This window comes from Scardinius erythrophthalmus (genome assembly GCF_964197995.2).
Source record: "Scardinius erythrophthalmus genome assembly, chromosome: 13".
NCBI classification, from domain to species: domain Eukaryota; kingdom Metazoa; phylum Chordata; class Actinopteri; order Cypriniformes; family Leuciscidae; genus Scardinius; species Scardinius erythrophthalmus.
The window spans coordinates 5,746,724-5,772,837 of NC_138233.1; the positions used below are offsets into that span (position 1 = coordinate 5,746,724).

Genomic DNA, 26,114 nt, shown 5'->3' on the forward strand with positions numbered 1-26,114 from the left:
CATGGTCAAGTACTTTATTCACAATATTTTTTCTTAAAAAAACTCTTTTTTTTGTAATATACAACATGATCTGACAATACAATTCTGTTTACAGCTAGATTCAGCCCTCGATGAGCAAGCAGGCAGAGAGGAAAAGAAACCAGACATTGAGTGACACAGACGTACAATGCCTAGCAGAACCAGACTGAAAAGATGAGGCTAATTAAATAGAACAACAAAATCATAAAAACTAAAGACAAAAGGGGAAGAGGCATCAGAGCAGACAGTCATGCATGCTGACGGACCTGCGCTCCACACCACCATCCTGAAAAACGAGTGTCCTGAAGAGGCTTGAAAACAACAGCGAGTGGGCAGAAAAGGCAACAGACGTCCTTAACCATCACCACTCTCTTTTCTTTTATTCCTGCGAGAGTTCGCTACTGTCTGAGTCTCTTTCTCTCACACAGCTGATCATAAAGTCTTTCCTGGTTCATTTCCCTGTCCATCATCCATACGTCACTCCCAGAATCTCCATAACAGAGTGATCCTTGTGTGTTTATGAGCTGTTAGTAGTGCAGAGCTTGTGAGTACGAGATCATTGGTTTTCGGGTTATTTGAGCAGCAGTGGTAGTACAGATACGGTTTGAAGCTGTCATAATCTGTGTGTGTGTGTGTGTTTGTGCTTATTTTTCCCACTAGATAAAGCAGAACAGTGTTTTGAATCTTTAGAGCAGCATGTGTCTGTGTGTTTGGCAAAGCATGGATCTGTGTAGGACAGAGAAGAGGAGGTGGATTCCTAGGCACAATTCTGTGATGGACACGGCCAACAACCAATCAGCTCTCAGCTCTCCCAGGACACACTGGCACATTGAAGAGGCACCTGAAATGGAGAGACACACCATAAACAAACAAACAAATACAAAATATGAAACATAAATTGAAACTATAACTAGTACAATACAAACATATTAATATTATATTGTTTTAACATAATAAAATAATGACTATAATAAGCAACAATATGAATGAAAACTAAAAAGTATCAGACTAAATAGACTTTAAATAAATAAATAAGCTTAAGAAAGAATGAAAAATGAATTGCAACTATAGAAACTAGCACAATATATATAAAAAAAATCATATTTAATATGATATTGCTTTAACATAATACCGGTAAATAAACATCAGTAACAGCAGTGCAGAGCCAGAGGACCAAAAAAAAAAAAAAAAGAAAAAGAAAAACAGCTGGTTCAGAAGTACAGGTGAGAATGAACTCAAAATCAGCAGAAGTTCAGATGAGACAGAACACAGAATGAACAAAAAACACATTTCTAATCCAAGAGGAAGATTTGTTCAATGCTTACCCAGGTACACACACACACACACACACACACACATTCTGACAAACTGTTCAAAAGTTGTGAGCAAAAAAAGCTATTTTTCAGATCTCGTATCCTGTAGGTGGCGCCGTTCCCAAATTTGGCATGAATCCTCAGATTATGGTTCCGATAAAGCATACAAAATTTGTAAGTAAAATGTAAGTACTGAGTAATATTAAGCAACTACATGTACTTACAGGGTTAGGGTCGGATTAAGATTTGGTTGAAGGTTAGTTGCATGTAATTATGCTTAATTTACTGTTATTACTATGGTAAGTACATGTAACTTATGTAACAAGGACACTGTAAAATAAAGTGTTACCAAATTTAATTTCGATTGATGAGAGTTTTGCTGCGATACAGCCTCTGAACCAATATTGGGTCCACATATTTAAGTTCATGACACTTTTGAACGAAGATGAATTAAAATAAAATGTTTAGTCATGTCTGTGCGGCTCGGTCCAGAGATCATCTAAGCAAATTTTAGCAAGAATTGGGCAAAGTTTGGTGGAGTAGCAAAAGAAACAGATTACTGTACTTTTTAAAAATGGCATCTACTGTAATGGCCGGAGTCTTAAAGTAAAATGTTGAATGCGATCAGAACGTTGAGTGGAATCAGGTGTACGAAGTTTAATTTTTCTAGAACAACAGGTTCAAATGTTATAACCTTTTGAAAAGTGAATATTTGAACTGGTGGTGGCGCTATAGAGTTTACCATTCATTACCATCATTACAAGTGTACCAATTTTTGTCATTTTCCTACTTACGGTAATATGGGCTGCCATCGACTACAACCACCACAATATGAACAAATGAAAAAAAAATTTATTTACTGTGTTATTATATCATAATAAAATTACTATAACAAACATTAATATGAATAAAAATTACATTAATAAAAACTTTTAATTTATACACACAAATATTTTCATTCTTTTGAAATAAAATTTCAAAACGACAAAATTGCAACTATAATAACCACTACAATATAAACAAATTGATACAGAACTATAGAGAAAAGGGTTATTTTGGATACAATTATTTTGTATGATCAGTGTATTTTGTCAACTAGAACCCCTCAGAAGAACCATAATGCATAATGAAATAAAGAGCTGGTGAATTGTTGGAAACTCTGGTCTACGAGTGTACCTGCTATCTGGAGACGTACGTGTATGTCCGTGAGGGCGATCGCCCCTCTGACTGGCCATTGGTGGAGACATTCAGGAAGTCCCATATAAGGATCGTGTCATCATGGGAACTGCTTATAATCTGGAACTCATCAAACTGCAGTCGGAACACACGCCCAGAATGCTCCTGCGAGAGGTTGCCATGAAAACACACACTTAAAAGAACACAAAAACACACGCAAACACACTCCAGAGGTTTGTCAGAAACGGTGAGTCCGGTGTTGGGGAGTAAACATAGCAACACTGTTCAAATAATCACTTGGTTAACCTATATGGACAGAATTCATAATTCTCAAATGAGGTGTCACCTAGGGTGGGGGAAGTTGGCCAAGCTACTAGAAGTACTAGTCTTAAAAGCCCAGGGACTGAATCGATTCTTTTGGAAATGGTTCACTGAAACGAACTGATTCACTGAAAGAATCTGATTCCTAGCTATACTATTTAATAGTGTAGACAGGAATCCTATTCCTTCAGTGAATCAGTTTGTTTCAAAGTTTGTTTATTAGTAGATCTAGGAATCGTATTTTTTATTTTTATTATTTTTTCAGTTTTATTGTTCCAAAAAGAATCGATTCACCAACTCATTTAACTCCTCACTATGTTCCTGTAAGTCCCTGTGGTTTAACTCCTTGAATTTCTAGTAGCCTGCAGTTTCTTAAACTAGCTTCAAGGTAGCACTAGGTGACAGTTAATTTGAGAATAACGAATGATGTTTTACATTAATTTCCATATATATTAACTAAATGATCATTTCAAACTGTCTGAGGTAATTAGCAGTGTGAATAAACCTGCAGTGACCTCTTGTGGCGGTTTGTTTTATCATATGTGAAATTTACTTGGATGACAATGAAAAATGTATCCATAAGAATATGGAAAACCTATGGAAGCTTGTTTCGCCAATGAATAAAAAAATTAAAAAGGCAATTGTGACATTTTATCTCACAATTGTGACTTTCTCAGAAATGCATAATATAAACTCGCAATTCTGAGAAAAGTCAGTCTTTTTACCTCAGAATTGGACTTTATAACTCACAATTGCCAGTTTATATATCACAATTCTGAGATTTGCGAGATGTAAACTCAATTGAGAGAAAAAGTCAAAATTGCGAGAAAAGTCACAATTGAGCAAAAGTCAGAATTGCAAGAACAAAAGTCAAATTGTGAGATGTCGCAATTGAGTGAGAAAGTCAGTATTGCGAGATGTACAAACTCAATTGTGAGAAAAAAAAAATAGAATTGTGAGATAAAAAGTTTGAACTACGAGAGAGAAAAAGTCACAATTGCGAGAAAATCAAAATTGTGAGATATAAACTCGCAATTCTGAGAGAAAAAAAGGTCAGAATTGTGAGATTAAAAGTCGCAATTATCTTTCAAATGGTTTTATTCCGTGGTGGAAACAAGCTTCCATACAAACCAGATAGAGAAATTTTACAAAACATAAATTCAACTATTTATAAATATGATAATGGAATTATTTTATTCACACACACACACACCACAAGTGTGCGCAGACATAATGTGCTGGCAGGGGCCCGAGGATCCAGAGCTGCCTGTAAATCCCAAACTTTAATTTTCCTGTAAAGGAACAGAGAGAATGTGCGGGTGAGTTATGGGTGCTCGATATTAACCAGGCTGACAGATGAACGGCCTGTCAGAAACAGATGGTGCTGTGACCGAGTGTGTGTATTCACCCATCATACGCTCCGCTCACGATCCTCTTGTTGTCGAATCTGATGCAGCGCACGAGTTCCTCATGACCCTCCAACACACGCAGACAAGCACCACACTCAATGTCCCACAGTCTGAAAACACACACGTCTACACTTAATCCGGATGCATTAGATTAGAGAATCTTTTTCTATACGTTTTGTCCGTCCATCCACATTGAGATGGCATGAGCTTTTTGAAGATGCTCTCTCAAGCTGTTTTTGCGTTGTAGTGTGGATTGACTATTCGAAAACAATGACCCGTTTTTGTGTGGTCAGTAAGAAATTAGTACTTTTATTCAGCAAGGATGCATTAAATTAATTAAAAGTGACAGTATAGATATTTATTATGTTACAAAAAATTCTGATTTTAAACTGTCTGTTCATCAAAGAATCAAGAAAAAAAAATGCATCAGGGTTTTCACAAAGATATAAAGCAGCAAAACTATTTTTAGCATTGAAAAAATTCAGAAAAGTTAATTTTATCAGCAAATCATCATATTAGAATGATTTTTGAAGGATCATGTGACACTGAAGACTGGAATAATGATGCTGAAAATTCAGCTTTGATCACAGGAATAAATTACATTAATTTAATAAATTACATTAAATTACAAAATATATTCAAATAGAAAACAGTTTCACAATAATATTATTTTTACTGTATGAAAAACTGTATTACTGTAATATTAAACAGACACATTTTCTTGTGGAAGTAATAAGTCAAATATGTTTAGTATGGCCAGAACAAAAACCATTGAAAAAAATCATTCTTTATTGCGTACAGGCACAAAGACAAAACACAGTTCAAGTGCAAATCATACAGAGACTCATAAACTTACAGACACACACATTCTCTCACCTGATGGTGTTGTCCGAAGACCCGCTGACCACGAGTCTGTCTCTGTACTGAAGGCAGGCGATGCCACGCTTGTGACCGTTAAGTGTCCGTACAAACTCACATGTGCTGGTGCTCCACACCTGCAGACACACACGGTCTCTTATCTACATCTGCCAATCATCCAGCACTAAAGCTCCGCCCACCCACTGACCACAAACCCACCCGCCCACTGACCACTCCCACCCGCCGACAACTCCCACCCGCCCACCCACACGCAGACCACTCCCACACACTGACCACTCCCACCCACCCGCTCACTGACCACTCCCACACGCTGACCACTCCCACACACTGACCACTCCCACACACTGACCACTCCCACCCACCCGCTCACTGACCACTCCCACACGCTAACCACTCCCACCCACCGACCACTCCCACCCGCCCGTTCACTGACCACTCCCACCCGCCTGCTTACTGACCACTCACACCCGCTCACCCATTGACCACTCCCACCCGCTCACCCACTGGCCACTCCCACCCGCTCACCCATTGACCACTCACACCCGCTCACCCACTGACCACTCCAACCTGCTCACCCATTGACCACTCACACCCGCTCGCCCACTGACCACTCCCACACACTTACCCACTGACCACTCCCACACACTCACCCACTGACCACTCCCACACACTCACCCACTGACCACTCCCACACACTCACCTTTATGGTTCTGTCTCCAGACGCAGACACGATGTATTTGTCGTCGAAGTCCACCACGTTAACAGCAGCGCGGTGACCCACGAGTACGCGGCGCAGACTGATGTCGGTGGCGGACGCCATGTCCCACACGGCGATGGAGCGATCTTTCGAACACGTGACCATGAGCCCGTTACAGAAGCGCAGGTGCAGAACCGCCTCGTTATGATGGATCAGAGTGTTGAGAACCTCACCAGAACCAACGTCCCACACCCTGACGGAGACAGGGAAAATATTACAGATGAGTACACAATATGAGGGAACGTGAGCTTGTGCACAGCTGAGACTTATGGTTATTATAACTAAGCTACAAAATAGCATAGCTACAAAAATGTGTATTGATTAAAGATTTAGTTAAATAAAATCACATGGACAATTTCTCATTGATCTACACTACTTTTCAAAAGTTTATGGTTGTAGGATTTTTTAAAAAGAAGTCTCTTCTTCTCACCAAGGCTGAATTAATTTAATCAAAAATACAGTAAAAACAGTAATATTGTGGAATATTATTACTATTTAAAATAGTAATATTTTACTTACTTTTAATACTTTTGAACTTCCTATTCATCAAAGGAGCTTGAAACAAAGAATTTCCACGGTTTCCACAAAAATATGAAACAACATTGATTATATTAAGAAATGTTTCTTAAGCAACAAATCAGCATACAGTGCTGTTGGGATGACGCACTTTTCTTTTCCCTAAACAAAAAACCCAATAGGATTTTTCCAATGGCTTTTGGATTATCATTAAAAAAAACCTCTGTAGTCCCATTTAAACCCATGTTAGCAACCTCCTCTTTCAAGACACGCAACATCAAATAACGAGTGGGCTGATAATGATGTATTTTATGTTGCAGAATAAAACGTGAAAGTATCTTGATCTCATGATCACCACAGACCTTATTTCAGTCATTCAACCCATCGACTCTGGGACGATGAAGCCGGAAGTGCTCAAATGCTAACTCGTTTCCGAGAATTGGCCTACAAAAATGTGTCATCCCAACAGCACTATATGCTGATTTGTTGCTCAAGAAACATTTCTTAATATAATCAAATGTCGTTTCATATTTTTGTGGAAACCGTGATTCTTTGATGAATAGGAAGTTCAAAAGAACAGATTTATTTGAAATAGAAATCTTTTGTAACATTATAAATGTCTTTACTGTCACAATTTAATGCATCCTTTTGACACTTTGATTGCCCAGAATTTGTTTAAAACAGAACAAGCTGAAGGAATAACAGATTCCTTCACTGTTTTTCAACAGGTTTCATGTTTGAAAGTAGTAAATATCTCCTGTAATAACTGCTCCGCTTTATTAGCATAGCTGTTGTTAAAACAAACTGGACCGTAAATGACGTGAACGACCTCACCAGCAGCTGAAACACCCGGCTCGAGCCCAACGCTGCCAAGTGATGTGTTAATGCTCTTTAAACACGATCACATTACAAAGCCGTTTCCTTCTCCAGGTGTTAAACGTCCGGCCGTTCGCGCTTCCAATCCGAGTGACGTAAACCTGATTTATGCAGCTGGAGAGTTTGTTCCACAAAACTCTCTCAGGTGAGAGAGAAACACACACATACTCACGCTGGAAAAGGTGACAGAGCTCCGGACGGAGCTTTAAACAGTTGCTGGGGAAGTGAGGTCACTGTTTTCATGGAGATCATTCAGCCCGAGGGAGCTAGTGTGTGTGAAACATTTTCAACTCGTTTTTTCTAATATAGTTTCATCAGCACTGTACTGAAATTCCTCATCTTTTTATTTTCATTCCTAAGGATTCACACACTTTTAGACTAAGGACTTTTGTAGTCATTCAGGATTACTGGATAAGGATTTTTTTTTTTAAAAAACAACTGATAAGAAGGTAAATGTGTACCTTGAAATGCAATGCAAGTCGCTTTGGATATATAAATGCATACAGTTATTTATTTAAAGGCACAATTAATTTTTCAAGGACAAAACGTTTAAATATGTCATTTTTGGTGATCAAAGATTAGCTTTAAGGGATAAAATTATTGACTACAGGGGGACTTTAAAAATATATACTTATAAAGAGTGATTTTAGATCTGAGGGTTTCTTTAATCAATACACATCTCTTTTCAGCATTTATAATAAAATATTTAACATTTAAATTTGGGAAATTTCTCGTTGATGTATACTAGCATTCAAAAGTTTGGCTGGGGTCGAAGGATTTAAAAGAAGTGTCTTCTGCTCACCAAGGCTGCATTTATATGATCAAAAACACAATAAAAAAACGTTTATAATTTAAAAGAACTGTTTTCTATTGTACTATATTCTAAAATGTCATTTATTCCTGTGATCTAAGCTGAATTTAACATCTTCAGTGCCACATGATCCATCAGAAATCATTCTAATATGCTGATTTCCAGAAGAATTTATTTGAAATAGAAATCTTTTGTAACATTATAAATGTCTTTACTGTCACTTTAGATAATGAATCCTTGATGAAAAGTGTTAATTCGTGTAAAAAATTAATACTGAGCCCAAACTCATGGTGTTGTGTGTGTGTGTGTGTGTGTGTGTGTGTACCTGACAGTAGAATCAGAGGAGCCCGTCACTATGACTCTCTCATCATACTGCAGACACAGAACTGAACCAGTGTGGCCCGTCAGAACCTTCAGACACTCCAGCGACTGTTTGTCCCAGATCTGAGAGAGACACAAGTTATGTTCCAAATGATGTACTATACACTTCTACTATGTAATATAACATTATTTTGTCATTCAACATTGGAGGCTGATAGCCCCTCCCTCTTCGTTATGTAACAGTGCAACACTTTTTTAGTGCCACTGGTCCCTGAAGTATTTTTTGCATTCTTTTTTTATATAGGGATTTGAAAAAATGTCTTCGTTAAAGTGTTATAAGCCATGAACCAAACCAAACAGCAACAAGGTGAATCATAACATTACAAGCTTTGATTTGAAGCAAAAAAGTACGTCAGACAAAAAGTACTGTGCAATTAACGGCTTTAGCGATAGAAGGAACTACAATCTTTCTCTTGTGAAGCACCGAGAATAGCATAATCAAATCAAAAACGATTGAGAAATACAGAACTACTCATTTACAAATGTTGCTTATACATATGTGTGTGTGTGTATGTATGTATGTATGTATGTATGTATGTATGTATGCATGCATGCATGCATGCATGCATGCATGTATGTATGTATGTATATATATATATATATATATATATATATATATATATATATATATATATATATATATATATATATATATCAAGCTTATTGCAAAATATGGATATATTCAAATATTTATGTATTCTGAGAGCGTAGGGACACTGACTTGATTATGTGATTTGTGGTGCTTCAACAAGATCTTTTGATGTGTTTTGTTTGTTTCGACTCTGATTGGTGGAATTGTCGGTACAGCATCATGGGTAATGTAGTTTTTCCACCACGAATTCTGCTGTTAAACACGTTATTGAAATAACACGGGATAACTGCTTCAACAGAAGCAAATACTGTTGTTTGTCTTTAAAGGTTTATAAGTTATGGTTAAAAATAAAGTGCACTTTTTTCTTTTTTGGAATTTTTAGTGCGCACACTAATCACACACTATTTATACTACTAAATGGCACAGAATTGGGACGCACACAGTGTAACGACGATAACAACAGACACACAGATAGAAAGACAGACAAGTACTTTAATGGAATTGTCTCGTAGGCCGCTGATGATCTTGTCGTCGTCGTACTGAAGGCAGTAAACACCTTTACTGTTCTCCGACCGGCACTGAATCCGCTGAAGATTGTGACGCCCACAACGCCAGTTCGCCTCAATCGTCTAGAGAGACACAATGAGAAAACAGGAGACCCGGGTGAATGAATGAGGCTGGGTGGATGGATGGATGGATGGATAAACTGACCACTGAATAAATGAATGAGTGACGGGATGGATGCTCACCTCAATGTCCTGTATAATTTTGGGATAGAGTGAATGGTAGTATGAATTGGGTGGGACCTCGTTTGTTCGGTTCTTAAATAAATATTTCTCCCTGGAGACAAAAAACAAACAAGAAAACTACCAATCAGATACAAACAAAGTATAAACCATTCAAACAACCCAAATAATACTGAACTGATACATGATTTCATGATCATGTATCCGTCCACATTCAAACTTCATTAATATTCTCAGCACATATTTTACACACAAACACACACACGTAAAACACTAACAGCTTCTGCTAATAATTTCACAGGATCGACAATCATCACATGCATTTCTGGGTTTGTCAGAACTAATTATGATTCACACCGATGCACAAATGTCATCATATTTTGATCATATTTCTACAGAAAAGTGATCAAATTTGTACCACTCCAGTCAACAAAAATGAGTTTTTAAAGCCAAAATTAGCAACATTGCTCTTAGCAGACTGATATTATCATTTTGAATATGTTAGTACCTGACCAGGACAACAATGTACAGATATTCAGCACAGCTCTGGCAGTATAACATGAAGCATAAAAGCTCATGCATTGCCATTGATGTGTGAGATTCATTAAACATTTTTATGTATTTACCAAATGCAATAGCTATGATGTGTAAATTTTAACAATCGAATCCAGATGGGATGTGTAAGAACAGTAAAGTCAGTTGCACTATTTGCAGTGTATGTGTAAGTATCATCAAAGCTCAGCATGTATGAAACAAATATACATAAAAAGAGTTGAGAAAGCTGTTAAATAACTTAATTGTGGCAGATTTGACTTAAGCTCAGGGTTATCATCATTAACTATAATTTCACAGGATTGACTATCATCACATGTATTTCTGGGTTTGTCAGCACTAATTACTATATGAATGATCTATCCCACGTGTACCACACAGGGTTATTATTGTTAACTAAGGAGTAAGCTTCTTAGTTGTGTTTGTCTCATGACATTTGTCAGAGGTTTGTAATGAAACGGATAGTTCCGGTCCCTGATTCTGATTGGTTGAGCCACGTTTGAGGCCTGACTAGTAAATGACTCAACAAACATACACCAGTGACCGCATTACATCAGTATTACTGTGCCACTGCGTCTGTGTAATTAGCATCTGTGTGTTGCTTGGGAACCAATTTGCTTCTGAAGAACTACATTGCTTGGTGAAAGAATAGGCTAATATTTTTATCAATAGCATTACATTTTTGTGTCTGTGCTTATTTTATGAAACCTTGCCAGGTACGTGGAATAACCATTTTTATAAAAACAATAAGCCGCCTGAAGCTGTGATTTACATTGAATACGCCGTGCCTAACATGTAAATTACGGCTTCTTGGGGTTTATTGCTTTAATAAAACATATGCAGCAAAACTTTACTTTGCAATGGTATTATCATTTTGCACATTTTGGTACCTGACCAGGACAACAATGTTCAGATTTATTCAGCACAGCTCTGGCAGTATAACGTGAAGCATAAAAGTTCATGCATTGCCACTGATGTGTGAGATTCATTCAATATTTTTATGTATTTACCAAATGCAAAAGCTATGATGTGTAAATTTGAACAATCGAATCCACATGGCATGTGTAAGAACAGTAAAGTCAGTTGCACTATTTGTAATGTATGTTTAAGTATCATCAAAGAGTTGAAAAGTTGTTACGCAACTTAATTGTGGCAGGTTTGACTTAAGCTCAAGGTTATTATCATTAACTAAAAAATTTTTTTTTCCTAAATAAAATAAACGTTAAAGGTAGGGTAGACATTTTTTTTTTCATAAACACCTTGTTATTCTGGTTCTCTTCACATGCTGATAAAAATCAATAACAGAAGTGGTCTAAATATTAAAACATGTACATATATCTTCTGTGGAAGACACAGGACCAAAACATGTTGGTCCAATCATTGCATACTCTCTCGTCTCGTGAAGCTTCGCAGACTCTGCTCTGTGTTCATGTGTTTGGGACGAGGCGTGGCTTTGGAGACGCTCTGAAGGGAGGGCGGGATCTCACGCGTTCAAAGCTAGCTCGCTATTGCTAGCCTCTCCGAAATTGCCTACCCTACCTTTAACTGAAATAAAATAAAATATAAAAATATAATATTAAAAAAACAATATTTTTACAGCTTATTTTTTTACAGCAAGTTGCCAAAACAATATATGTCACATATATATATATACACTATGTCATATAATTATGTTGCTGAACCCAACATATAAGCTTAAAATATGTTTCTTTTTTTTCCATATAAGATTTTAGTGTTAATTTCATTGTACTTGTCTTGTACAATGACAATAAAGAGTTTAAAGATTGCACAGCTTTAAACACGTGCGTTCAGCGTAACAATGCAAATGTGTGTGTGTGTGTGTTTTTACCACTGATGCCGCTCTGACAGGCCTTTCCACAGCGGGTCCGTGCGCACCATCCTCTCGATGAGCTTCTTCCAGAGCATCCCGTCTGATATGACCCGCTGCCATTCTCGACAGACCAGCTCAGCTGAGCACAGAGAACGAGCGTCTAGAAACGAGAGGATGTTCTCCGCTATGTGATCCAGACCCTGAGCTGGAAACAGAGAGATGTAGTGAGATGTGAAGTCACACGGCTCCCGAGCTCATGAATCAGTATATCATGTTCACGAATTCGGTCACTGATAAGGACAGTAAAGGACGCTGGTTCACTACACATTTGGACACTCATGACTCGTGAAAACGTCCTCATTGTACAGCATTACTACTGAGATTTATGAACAACAGCGGAGCTGATATCTTTCTGACATTACTTAATGTTATTTAAAGTACATTATGATAAATACTTTGCTTGTTACATATACGTGCAACATTTCAGTCATAAATAAATTATAAATGTTAGCTAGATTATGTTCATTACCTGTCTAGAGATGTGCGTTTATGCTGAAATATAATAAAATGATGGTTTGTATTTTTAAAAACATCTGAACGTAATAACAAGTGAACATATTTCATGACATCAAACAGCTGCGGTCATATCTTGCAGAACTTTTTTTTAAATAAAATTAAAGATAAGGATTGTAAAATTTGCACTTTGTTTTTAATTAGTACAGCCTTGAATAAGCTATTAAACATTTTGTAGATATGCAAAATGCTAATTTTGTTGTTGTTGTTGATCCCTCTTCTTAAAAAAATTAAACATTTTTATTATTTCTTTCTTGTTAGTTTATGTGGTTGCAACTATGTTTTGTTTATATCTATGCTTTGTTACTCTAAATATTATATTTGTTAAAAAAAATAAACCTATAAACAAAATAAATAAAAACCTATATATATATAAATGAACATTTTGCAGATTCTGCAGGGTGCATGTACACTTATGACCACAACTTTATATTATGACTGTAAAATAATATATTTTTATTATTATGACTTAAATGACTGAAGTCTGACCTCAAAGTCAATGTCTGTAGAACCATTTTTATGTCATTATCTGATTAAAATACCACTTTTATTGCACATCCTTTATTATCATAAATCATAAAAAGATTGACATTACATGTTATCAGATGTCTGTGTAAGTGAAGTGATGTAAGTGGGCGGTTCTGGCTGCATGCCGACAGTCACAGTCTGTGCTAATGCGTGTGTTGGAATAGGCGGATTTGTTATAGCCAATGTTTAAGGTACGTGTGCATGTGTTTAGTTACCTGGCAACGCGGTGATGAAGTCTCTCTGTAACATGGGTTTAAGGTACGAGTTTATATGGCCGTGTTGGTAATGACACATGTGTGAGATCAGATGCTCCACGAACTCCACCTGATCAGATTCTGACCACTGATCAAACAGCTGGATGCACAGATCTTTCTCCTTCTCGTAGTTCCCCTGAGACGGCCTCTTTCTCGAACCCGCCACTGAACCGTTCCCTAACTGGACACACGAACAACAACAGCGCGACTGAGTGAAAGTGAGAACACAAGCATGCCAAAACTTCACACTCAGTTCAAACCAGAGGTTGAGTTTATATTTAGGTCATCAAGTTTCTTTATCTGCATACGTGTGGCCCAATTGTTTCTCATGGCTCAGTGATAACACGATGATCATGCGTTCAGATGAGGATTTATTCATGGTGGAGAAGTGAGTTTTGTGGTCCACAAACACAGAAATGCACTTCTCATGATGTGGTCAGCGGTGTTATTTTAGTATTATCGACTTTTATTTAGGGCTGTCAAAAGATTAATCGCGATTAATCGCATCCAAAATAAAAGTTTGTGTTTACATAATATATGTGTGTGTACTCTGTATAATTATTTTGTATATATAAATACACACACATGCATGTATATATTTAAGAAATATTTGCATACATATACTGTATATATTTATATATAATTTATATTATATATAAATATAATTTTTTTATATATAAATTACACATTTTTCTTAAATATATACAAGCATGTGTGTGTATTTATATATACAAATTTAATTATACACAGTACACACACATATATTATTTAAACAAACTTTTATTTTGGATGCGATTAATCGCGATTAATCTTTTGACAGCCCTACTTTTATTGTTTTTAATCCTATTTAGCATTCATTTTTATATTTTCATTTTAATTGAAGTTAAAATTTGAGTAATTTTGTTATGTGCTTTTGTAAGTTTTTCTTTTAATATTACCGTTTGTTTTTATTTTATTTTATTTTATGTCAGTAATTTTAGTGTTGTATCTGAATGAAATTAGAAATTTAGCAACAAACTGAAATAGTTTTTCTCATTTAATATTTATATTTTATTTTAGCTTTAGTTTAACAAAAATTTTTTAATTTTAGTCAGCGGTAATAACCCTGGTGATCAGTCACATTTATTTATATATCCTATCTAATAATAGGAAAATTGATATGCAATGTTTCAAATGTTTTTTTTGTCTTGTATTTTCTTTTAACATTTTAAAATTTGGAAATGAGCAGAAATAAGTTAATGCAACCTCTTATTTAAAAAAAATAAAATAAAAATTTGACCAGGCTACTTTGTCAACTTGTAAAATTAGTAGTAGTGAAACATTTAAAAAACATAATGCATACCCTGTTGCTGCAAAAATAATGTCTCGTTTCAAAAGTGTATGCGATTTTTCCTTTTTGTTCTTCTTAACAGCTCCCATTAACTGTAGTGGCGTCGTGATGTAATATTATTCTTGTAAACAGTTTTCCAGAAATAAAAGTATATTTTTAAAATGCATGCACATTACCGTAAAGCACCAGAGTTACCGTACTTTGCTCAATTGATCTCTTCTTATAAATTCGGTCAGCAATTAAATTACCACATGACCTTGGAGTTTGTCACAAAAACGGCAAGTCATTTAGCCAGGGATTTTTATCAGTGTTATTTTAGTATCATTGATACACTATTTCAGTTTTTGTTCATATTTTTTAATTTTGTTTTATTATTATTATTTTTTTTTAGTTGAAGTTTTAGTGAAGTTTTTAATTTTGACATTTGTTTTTACAAATATGTCTATATAATTTATTAAGTTTTAGTTATTTTAGTACTTATTTAATTATAAGTAATTATTTTCTCATTTTCATGTAGTTTAAGTTTTATATTTACCATTAAAAAATTTGATGGCTTTAGTTTTAATTAATGATAATAACAGGGAGGGAGAAAAAACAGATATTCTGGATTCGAACGGCAATAGAATCACAGATACTTCCTGTAAATGTCAAACCTCATGAGAAACAATTACTGTCTGAATAGGGCTATTTAGGTGATAAAAGATAATGTCACTTTCAATGCTGTGATATCTGAATTGGGTCACTGAGTGATTACATTTTACCAGTAATATACTGGAACAGATTTAACATCATGAAAACAGCATAAAATTAGGCATATATAACAGAATCAGGCAAATTTCACACACACACACACACCTTGAACACTGTTGTCTTCTTTGGCGAGATGTCATCTGTGTTATTCTGTGACTCCATCACCGACATGTTCTAGAGAGAGAGAGAGAGAGAGAGAGAGAGAGAGAGAGAGAGAGAGAGAGAGAGAGAGAGAGAGAGAGAGAGAGAGAGAGAGAGAGAGAGAGAGAGAGAGAGAGAGAGAGAGAGAGAGAGAGAGAGAGAGAGAGAGAGAGAGAGAGAGAGAGAGAGAGAGAGAGAGAGAGAGAGAGAGAGAGAGAGAGAGAGAGAGAGAGAGAGAGAGAGAGAGTTAAACGTGTGTCTGACTGAATACTGGGTAGGGCATTCAGAAAGGTGCATTCTGGGTAAAACATTCCAAAAACATGTTGCACTCTTATAAAGAACAGAACATGAGGGAGAGGAGGCGAGTGGGAGGAGCTTCATTTTAAGCTGAATATTGCTTTCATTGGGTCAATCGGCTAATTGCGTGCTTAGTTCTGTGTTTAAACACACAGTGAGTCCTAATCACACAATCGATTAGAAAACAAACAGGTACATGCATGTGCACCTTAAAAAAGTAAACACAAAGATAAAGACAGAAAGCTGAACCGATGAAACCTGACGCAAATACACACGTCTCACTAATAGACATCCTTAAACACATGCACTGTGGCCCTAAAAAACATCTGGCCACTTAAATCACACATGCAAACAAAATTTCAGCATCTTCACTAAGTTTCAATGTGTATGAATCAGCTTGTTTCTGTGATTTTTCAGTATATGTATGAAGTCAGTTCACACAGTTATAGAGAATCACATTAGGTGTGCTGGACTCGATCGGTGTGTGATATCAAAGTACGGCGTGAGCGATTAGAGAGCAGACGGTTCCGTATACTCCGTATAGCTCTCGTTGTACTTTGATTTCACACACCGATCGGTCTGTGCAACAACGCTTCAAGTCCAACACACACCTAGTAAATATCAACATGTTCCAATAACCTCAAATAAACACAATACTGAGTGTCTATTTCAACACTATGAGCTGCCAATTGACTTTTAATAAACTTTTAGCAAATGTCTGTGTGTGTTTCTCAATGGAAAAACTTCAGATATGGTGAGAATGTAGAAAGCAGACAGGCAAGCAGAAAGACACACAGGGACGGAGAGAAAGAGACAGGTGAAAGCAGACAGACGGACTCTCAGGTAAACTGCACTTCCTTTTCATTTTTCTCATAAGATCCAGGCTAATTATACAGACTATGACAACTAATTACAGCTCACTAAACTTGTATGAACATGTATGCACTTGTATGAACATCTCCATATATATCAGTCGACTGCTCATCACATCTAGAGACAAGAAGCCAAGACAGACAGACACACAATCAGTGTATGAGGAAGAGAAGAGAAGGAGGAGAACAGGAAAGGAGAGGAGAACAGGGGAGGAGAACAGATGAGGAGAGGAGAACAGGAGAGGAAAGGAGGAGAACAGGAAAGGAGAGGAGAACAGGAGAGGAGAGGAGGATAACAGGAGAGGAGAGGAGGATAACAGGAGAGGAGAGGAGAGGAGAACAGGGGAGGAGATCAGGGGAGGAGAACAGGAGAGGAGAGGAGAGGAGGAGAACAGGAGAGGAGGAGAACAGGAGAGGAGAGGAGAGGAGAGGAGAACTGGAGAGCAGAGGAGGAGAACAGGAGAGCAGAGGAGAGGAGAGGAGGAGGAGGAGGAAAGGAGAGGAGAGGAGAAGAGAACAGGGGAGGAGAACAGGAGAGCAGAGGAGGAGAACAGAAGAGGAGAGGAGAACAGGGGAGAGGAGAACAGGGGAGGAGAGGAGAACAGGGGAGGAGAGGAGAACAGGGGAGGAGAGGAGAACAGGAGAGGAGGAGAACAGGGGAGAGGAGAACAGGGGAGAGGAGAACAGGGGAGAGGAGAACAGGGGAGGAGAGGAGAACAGGGGAGAGGAGAACAGGGGAGAGGAGAACAGGGGAGAGGAGAACAGGGGAGAGGAGAACAGGGGAGGAGAACAGGGGAGAGGAGAACAGGGGAGAGGAGAACAGGGGAGAGGAGAACAGGGGAGAGGAGAACAGGAGAGGAGAGGAGGAGAACAGGAGAGGAGAGGAGGAGAACAGGAGAGGAGAGGAGAGGAGAGGAGAGGAGAGGAGAGGAGAGGAGGGGAGAGGAGAACAGGGGAGAGGAGAACAGGGGAGAGGAGAACGGGGGAGAGGAGAACGGGGAGGAGAGGAGAACAGGAGAGGAGGAGAACAGGGGAGAGGAGAACAGGAGAGGAGGAGAACAGGGGAGAGGAGAACAGGAGAGGAGAGGAGGAGAACAGGAGAGGAGAGGAGAGGAGAGGAGAGGAGAGGAGAGGAGAGGAGAGGAGAGGAGAGGAGAAGAGAGGAGGAGAACAGGAGAGAGGAGAACAGGAGAGGAGAACAGGGGAGAGGAGAACAGGAGAGGAGAGGAGGAGAACAGAAGAGGAGGAGAACAGGGGAGAGGAGAACAGGAGAGGAGAGGAGGATAACAGAAGAGGAGAACAGGGGAGAGGAGAACAGGAGAGGAGAACAGGGGAGAGGAGAACAGGAGAGGAGAGGAGGAGAACAGAAGAGGAGGAGAACAGGAGAGGAGAGAAAAGGAGAGCAGGACAGGAGAGGAGAACAGGAGAGGAGAAGAGATGAGGAGAACAGGAGAGGAGAACAGGAGAGGAGAAGAGAGGAGGAGAACAGGAGAGGAGAGGATAACAGGAGAGGAGAGGAAGAGAACAGGAGAAGAGAAGAACAGGAGAGGAGGAGAACAGGAGAGGAGAGGATAACAGGAGAGGAGAGGAAGAGAACAGGAGAAGAGAAGAACAGAGGAGGAGAGGAGAGGAGGAGAGGAAAGGGAGAACAGGAGAGGAGAGGAGGAGAGAAGAACAGAGGAGAGGAGAACGGGAGAGGATAGGAGAGAAGAACAGAGGAGAGGAGAACAGGAGAGGAGAGGAGAGGAGAGGAGAGGAGAGGAGAGGAGAGGAGAGGAGAGGAGAGGAGAGGAGAGGAGGAGAGGAGAGGAGAACAGGAGAGGAGAAGAGGAGAGAAGAACAGAGGAGGAGAGGAGAGGAGAACAGGTGAGGAGAACAGGAGAGGAGAAGAGGAGAGAAGAACAGAGGAGGAGAGGAGAACAGGAGAGGAGAAGAGGAGAGAAGAACAGAGGAGGAGAGGAGAGGAGGAGAGGAGAGGAGAACAGGAGAGGAGAAGAGGAGAGAAGAACAGAGGAGGAGAGGAGAGGAGAACAGGTGAGGAGAACAGGAGAGGAGAGAAGAACAGAGGAGAGGAGAACGGGAGAGGAGAGGAGAGAAGAACAGAGGAGAACAGGAGAGGAGGACAGGAGAGGAGACGAGAACAGGAGAGGAGAACAGGAGAGGAGAGGAGGAGAACAGGAGAGGAGAAGAACAGAGGAGGAGAGGAGAGGAGGAGAGAAGAACAGAGGAGAGGAGAACGGGAGAGGATAGGAGAGAAGAACAGAGGAGAGGAGAAGAGGAGAGAAGAACAGAGGAGGACAGGAGAGGAGAACAGGAGAGGACAGGAGAGGAGAACGGGAGAGGAGAAAAGGAGAGAAGAACAGGAGAGGAGAACGGGAGAGGATAGGAGAGAAGAACAGAGGAGAGGAGAACAGGAGAGGAGAAGAGAGGAGACGAGAACAGGAGAGGAGAACAGGAGAGGAGGACAGGAGAGGAGGACAGGAGAGGAGGACAGGAGAGGAGGACAGGAGAGGAGGACAGGAGAGGAGAGGAGAACAGGGGAGAGGAGGAGAGGAGAACAGAGGAGAGAAGGAGAACAGGAGAGGAGAAGAGAGGAGAACAGGAGAGGAGAGGAGAGGAGAAGAACAGAGGAGAGGAGAACAGGAGAGGAGAAGAACAGAGGAGAGGAGAGGAGAGGAGAGGAGAGGAGAGGAGAGGAGAGGAGAGGAGAAGAACAGAGGAGAGGAGAAGAACAGAGGAGAGGAGAAGAACAGAGGAGAGAAGAACAGAGGAGAGGAGAAGAACAGAGGAGAGGAGAAGAACAGAGGAGAGGAGAACAGGAGAGGAGAAGAACAGAGGAGAGGAGAGGAGAGGAGAGGAGAGGAGAGGAGAGGAGAGGAGAGGAGAGGAGAGGAGAGGAGAGGAGAGGAGAGGAGAGGAGAGGAGAGGAGAGGAGAGGAGAAGAACAGAGGAGAGGAGAAGAACAGAGGAGAGGAGAACAGGAGAGGAGAGGAGAGGAGAGGAGGAGAGAAGAACAGAGGAGAGGAGAACAGGAGAGGAGAACAGGAGAGGAGGAGAACAGGAGAGGAGAACAGGAGAGGAGAGGAGAGGAGAGGAGAGGAGGAGAACAGGAGAGGAGAGGAGGAGAACAGGAGAGGAGAACAGGAGAAGAGAGGAGAAAAGGAGCTACTGGAGAGAAGAGCAGAACCTGGTTGTGTGCGCGGGAGGAGGGGAGGCTCTGCAGGCATCTGAGAGCACACAGACTCTCTGCCACCGACGAACAACCCAGCCAGACAGAACGAGGCAAAGAACACTGTGTGAGAGAGAGAGAGAGAGAGAGAGAGAGAGAGAGAGAGAGAGAGAGAGAGAGAGAGAGAGAGAGAAGGAAAGGAGAAGAGAAGAGAAGAGGATACAGTAGAAGGGAAAAACAGAATGGGAATATGCCATAGGAGAGAGAAAGAGACGCAAAACGGAGAAAAAAGAAGGAAGACCAACCAAAGAAAGTCAGAATGAAAGAAACAGCAAACCAATGGAAGGGGAAAAAAGACAAAAGAAAATAATGAACAATGGAAACAATAGGTAGAAGACAGAAAGAACGAACATGTCAATGAACAAAGAAAGAAGAAAGAAAGAAAGAAAGAAAGAAAGAAAGAAAGAAAGAAAGAAAGAAAGAAAGAAAGAAAGAAAGAAAGAAAGAAAGAAAGAAAGAAAGAAAGAAAGAAAGAAAGAAAGAAAGTGCAGATAACCAAAGTGACGTGAGGGTCGAACAAGTGAAAGCGTGAAAAAGAGAAAAGAGGAGAGTCAGTGAGGAAAGTGAGAAAAAAAAAACAGTATTAGAGCAACAGTGAGCAACACACACACACACAAACACACACCATCATGAGTGAGCGGAGCTGAGAAGAGGGAGTGGCCTCATAAGCTCCTCCCCTTCTGTGCTCAAAAAATATGACCTAGTTTAGAGTATGGATAACTGAACAAACTTTACACACTCAAGACATTCATGCACTAGCGTGTGTATTCATGCATGTCAAATGTAAAGATAATCAATTTTTATCATTGTTTTCAATTAAATGTAGGCTATATATTAATTATTGTTATACTTTCAAAGTTTGGAATCATTAAAAATATTTTATGAAAGATGCTCACCATGGCAGCATTTATTTGATCAAAATGATAATATTATTACAATCTAAAATTACTTTTCTATTTGAATATATTTGAAAATGTAATTTATACCAGCCATGATCTTTCAGAAATCATTCTAATATGCCGATTTTGACATTTAGATTTATTTATTACTTATTAATATTATATTATGTTGATAATTATTAATATAATATGGGTCATTCCGTGTGAAATCAATCAAATTTCAGAAACTTCCCCAGCTAAAATTTGATTCCCTGATTTTGATCATCTTTTTCTGGTGAAAGAAATACATAAATGAAGAAGAAATCCAAATATTAAAAGTCATGGATGTGCATTTACTCAGTAATCCACTATTTTGTAGGGGGGAGGGGTAAAAATGACTTTAAAAAGATGGCAGCATCATTATTTTACTTTTATTAGTAAAGCCTGTTGACTTTAGCTATATTTGTTGCCTTATATGCCAACGGTGACAGTTCAAAAATGTGAAGAAAAAACCTTTTTGTGTTTGCATGCATGTAACTCCAGTAAAGATCTCTTAACATACTTTTCTTTTGGTATCTAAATTATTAAGGCCTAACTCTGGTTCTTTTCCAGAGTTATGGGGATTTCAATGTGGCTCCATGAGTAAACTGTACACATTTTCAGTGGTCAAAATCCAAATGTGGGTCACTTTGCATACAGTTGATACTTTTTTCCTTCAAAGAGGAATATCGAAAGCACACATAATGTTGAAACCAGAAATGCATCTCGTTTTTTTGTTTTCTATCAACACAATTGCATAGAAAATACCTGTCTGAGTGCCATAAATAGTATTTTTCCAAAGTTTGCGTGGCCGTAACTCTAAACGTATTAAATATATCTCAACAGCCTTCTAGATTCTCATTCTTAGTAAACTTTTCTTTTGTAATATTCATTTTTAAGGCCCTATATGGTTCAGTCCCATAGATATGGGGATCCAAATTGTTGAATTTTATCCATTTTAAATGGTCAAAAAACAAACGTGGGTCACTTTTCAAACAGCTGCTTAGTTATATTGTGTTTAAAGAAGAATGTCTGAAGAACAAATAATACTGAAACTAGAAATGTATCGTGTTTCCCTCTATTAAAACAACTGCATATACAACATACACAACGGGTACCTCTGGTTGAATTGACATGAAATGTCCCATATTAAAGGGATACTCCACTTTAAAATGAAAATTCTGTCATCATATACTCACCTAGGGCTGCAACGATTCATCGAGTTACTCGATTTACTCGATTACAAAAATTCCTCGAGGCACAAACTCTGCCTCGAAGCCTCGTTAAATTCCTATGACGCGCACAGCTCACTATACGCGCAGGGATCTGATTTCACACGGACCGTTGTTCAATGTTCAGGAAGCACACCATAGCGCATGATACATTTTGAATTTATTTGGCGCGATGGCGGAGAGTAGATGTCCATAAACGGCAGAAAATGTCTAAAGTTTGGGATCGCTTCCTTTCAGCGTCGATGAATCAAGGTAACGATTCTGTCCCCCGCATTTTTTTTGACCCAGCGCCAATATTTCCGCCCGTGCCTAAGCCTATACATTGATGTTCGCTGCTTTTAATCCCATACTGTATTTAGTGATGTCGTGATGCGGTTTGACTAAATATGATGTTTAGCTTTGATGTTTTTAAGAAGTAAACGTAATATAGCCTAAAGAAAGAACCCCTTCACACACACACACACACACACACACGCACCCTCGTCTCTCTCACGCGGCAATGCATCACATATGCTTAAACTTTTATGTAGCCACGCAACAATAATTTCAGAATGCATTCACTGTATACACCGAGACATGATGGAGGAACAAATATTGTATTGTAGTCTTTGCGAGACCTTGTTTGTAGGCTATGTAACGTCTGCCAAATACATTTACATTTTACATTTACATTTAGTCATTTAGCAGACGCTTTTATCCAAAGCGACTTACAAATTAGGACTAAATAAGCGAGTCATCAAATAGTTACAGACAACAACAAAAAAATGAAACTCCCCACCAGCCTAGCTGCTTCTCCAAATCCACTCGTACTTTTGGGGAAGACATAATCGGCTACCAAAGTAATTGAACATAGAACATTAACAAAAAAAATATAATACTACAAAACGTGCTAATATACTTCAACTAGCCTAAGTGAAAAACAAAATGCTGTTCTTTTTCTATTTAACAAAATGCATATTTGCAATAAAACATTCCCCTTTTCAAAGCTACACTTATTTTTTATATATAAATTGTATACATTGTGTACCTGTTTGGCTTGATATTTTATATTAATTTCATTTATTTTTGTTCTCCGGTAGGAAATTTGCAGAAGGTGCAATCCTTTTTTTGTAATGTTGTATTAAGAAGACAAAACTAAGGGCAAATGGTCTTTACTATTTAAGTTTATATTCATAGTTTTACATGTTATACATGTTTTACAGTATAAAGTTGACTTAACTGTATTGTTATATAATTGTTGGCACTGGCACTTATAAACACTAAATGGGTAAAAATTACAATAAATAGGCTTAGTTTTGGAGCCAAATGTTGGAGTTTTTCAGCCACATCATTTTCGTTATGCATTATTTGTTTTGATTGTTTAAAAACACACTAAATTTTTTTTATCAGATTACTCGATTACTCGATCGATTAAGTGCTAGATTAATCGATTACAAAAAGAATCGATAGCTGCAGCCCTATACTCACCCTCATGTTGTTTCAAACCTGTATGAATTTCTTTCTTCTGCTGAACAGAAAGGAAGATATTTAGAAGAATGTCAGTAACCAAACAGTTTCTGGTCCCATTGACTTCCATAGTAGGAAAAAATATACTATGGAAGTCAATGGGACCAAAAACTGCCAGGTTACTGACATTCTTCTAAATATCTTCCTTTCTGTTCAGCAGAAGAAAGAAATTCATACAGGTTTGAAACAACATGAGGGTGAGTATATGATGACAGAATTTTCATTTTAAAGTCAACTATCTCTTTAATAATTCATAATATTTCAATTTATAAAACATTGAGCTAATTAGATAAAACTGGTTATTCAAACTGAAGCCATTTCATGTCTTACCATCTCAGATCTTACTAGTTCACAAACTAATAATAACCGTTCAGAGATCTGGATCCAAACCCTGTAATAAAAGAATAAACTCTAAATCCCATTCAAAACAAACCAGGCAGTGTTTCTCGGGGCAGCTGGCCTGACAGAGAGGGTGTTGTTAAAGTTTAACCTAACATGACCCAAGATGAAGATCAGCATAAATCATGACAGGTCTGGAGAGACTGAGCTGGTTACGTCCTCGTGTGCATCGTTTAGATTCAACTGTGCACTTATTAGGGGACAGACATGTAGAAATAGTTTAATAACTAAATAATGTAAACATTGCTAATTAGTCATTTAGTAGATGTTTTATGCACATGCACAATAATCATACATTAGCATGTATAGACTGTGTGACATGAGGCACATATAGATATTATGTTATGAAGTGCGAATATATAGACTATAATAGAAATATAATGCACACACAGACTGTATATGATGACAAAAATAAGTGCCATTAAAAACACTGGAATGTTTACATAGTTAATGAAGGGCATATACAGTATGTTGTAAAGGGTATATGAAGCACACACAGATTCAGGGATTCAGCATGTAGATTGTGATATAACAAGTTGATTTCATTTGGAGAACGATTTTCAACATCGTCAGCTTCTGTATACATGAACCACATGTAAATGCGTAGACTGTGATAAATGAAGCATGTATAAACGGTGTAATGAAGCACATATAGATTTTATGATATATGAAGCACATATAGATTGTTTAATATATGAGGAAAATATGAGATCATTTAATGTATGAAGCACATATATATTATTTCATATATGAAGCACAGATTGTTTAATATATGAAGCACATACAGATCATTTAATGTATGAAGCAGATACAGATTATTTCATATATGAAGCGCATTTAGATTGTTTAATAAATGAAGCTTGTATAGACTATATATAGCACATATAGATAATATATGAATTATATAATTTAATATATGAAGCACATATAGATTGTTTAATATATGAGGGGCATATAAATGGTTGAAAATACAAAGTGCTTCACTTTGTGATACAGTATATAAGGCTCATATAGACTATACGTGATATATGAAGCTCATATTGTTTCATATATGAAGCGCATATATTTAATAACTGAAGCCCACATATATGGAGCTCATATGCGATACATGAGACGCATATAGATTGTTCATTATTTGAAGCACATTTATTAATATAGCGCTTTACACAATACAGATTGTTTCAAATCAGTTTTACAATAACAGGAAAATGATTCAATGATGCAAACACAGACTATATATGATATATGAAGCGCCTATTGATCGCTTAATATATAAAGATTAATTGTGCAACACATGAACGCCAAACAGACTGTGCACAACACATCTAGTGCATAAGTATACGCCATATGAAGAGCATATAGAGAGATATGAGATATATGTGATATATGACGCAGCGGTGCCGCAATGACTCTCCGATCCTCCAAACGCTTCCCCGACATTCATATGCGATATACTCGTCAAATCGAGAGCGGAAAGTCGGTTTAGTGACCAAACTAAAATAAAGCATTATAGCGCAACATGATAACAACAGTCGAATGTTTTATATCGATTCGGGCCGCTGTTGTGTTTTTGTCCTCCTCCCTCTCTCTAGCCCGCGTGATACTGCATTAATAAAAACAAACACACACACCAGCAGCGCGAGTGGCACACATTCAGACAGTGTCTTATTTGTTGGTCCTCACGTACCATCAGCTCCAAGGTTTTGTCCTCCATGTCCGGATCCATATTATTATTGTTGTTCTGGTTGAATCCAACCGTGAAAATGGAAACCCGTCCGTGAACCCGAGTGAAGAGAGAAACAACATACATCTACAAAACATGGAGAATCAATGGCATTAAAGCAGAATAAGAGTCCTACTCCACAGCTTCGCAAAAGAGCATACATGTATTCATATAATATATTATTT

The 26,114-nt window shown here is 38.2% G+C and overlaps 1 protein-coding gene across 4 annotated transcripts; it reads right to left on the minus strand.

The window, feature by feature from the left end:
• fbxw11a (F-box and WD repeat domain containing 11a) lies at nucleotides 1-26,027 on the minus strand. 4 transcript variants are annotated; one of them, XM_081382704.1, is made up of 14 exons: nucleotides 25,894-26,027; nucleotides 20,111-20,215; nucleotides 15,719-15,787; nucleotides 13,495-13,714; nucleotides 12,197-12,383; nucleotides 9,799-9,889; nucleotides 9,541-9,678; nucleotides 8,402-8,520; nucleotides 5,817-6,066; nucleotides 5,114-5,232; nucleotides 4,237-4,347; nucleotides 4,042-4,120; nucleotides 2,527-2,672; nucleotides 1-859 (listed from the first exon to the last, which is right to left on the minus strand). In XM_081382704.1, exons 1-14 carry the CDS (start codon nucleotides 26,014-26,016, stop codon nucleotides 814-816), a joined length of 1,803 nt encoding a protein of 600 aa, XP_081238830.1. In that variant the 5' UTR covers nucleotides 26,017-26,027; the 3' UTR covers nucleotides 1-813. The 4 variants fall into 4 exon arrangements, with proteins under 4 accessions (XP_081238830.1, XP_081238831.1, XP_081238832.1 ...); XM_081382705.1 differs by having other exon boundaries at nucleotides 2,508-2,672; XM_081382706.1 differs by lacking the exon at nucleotides 20,111-20,215 and having other exon boundaries at nucleotides 25,894-26,008.
• Between the last annotated feature and the right edge of the window lie 87 nt (nucleotides 26,028-26,114).

Excerpts from the sequence above, each read along its gene's own strand:
- fbxw11a (XM_081382704.1), bottom strand. The coding sequence starts at position 26,016 with ATGTATGTTGTTTCTCTCTTCACTCGGGTTCACGGACGGGTTTCCATT. Across the intron at positions 9,679-9,798 it reads AAATTATACAGGACATTGAG|ACGATTGAGGCGAACTGGCG; the intron begins GTGAGCATCCAT and ends GTGTCTCTCTAG. Across the intron at positions 860-2,526 it reads TCGCCCTCACGGACATACAC|GTGCCTCTTCAATGTGCCAG; the intron begins GTACGTCTCCAG and ends TCTCCATTTCAG.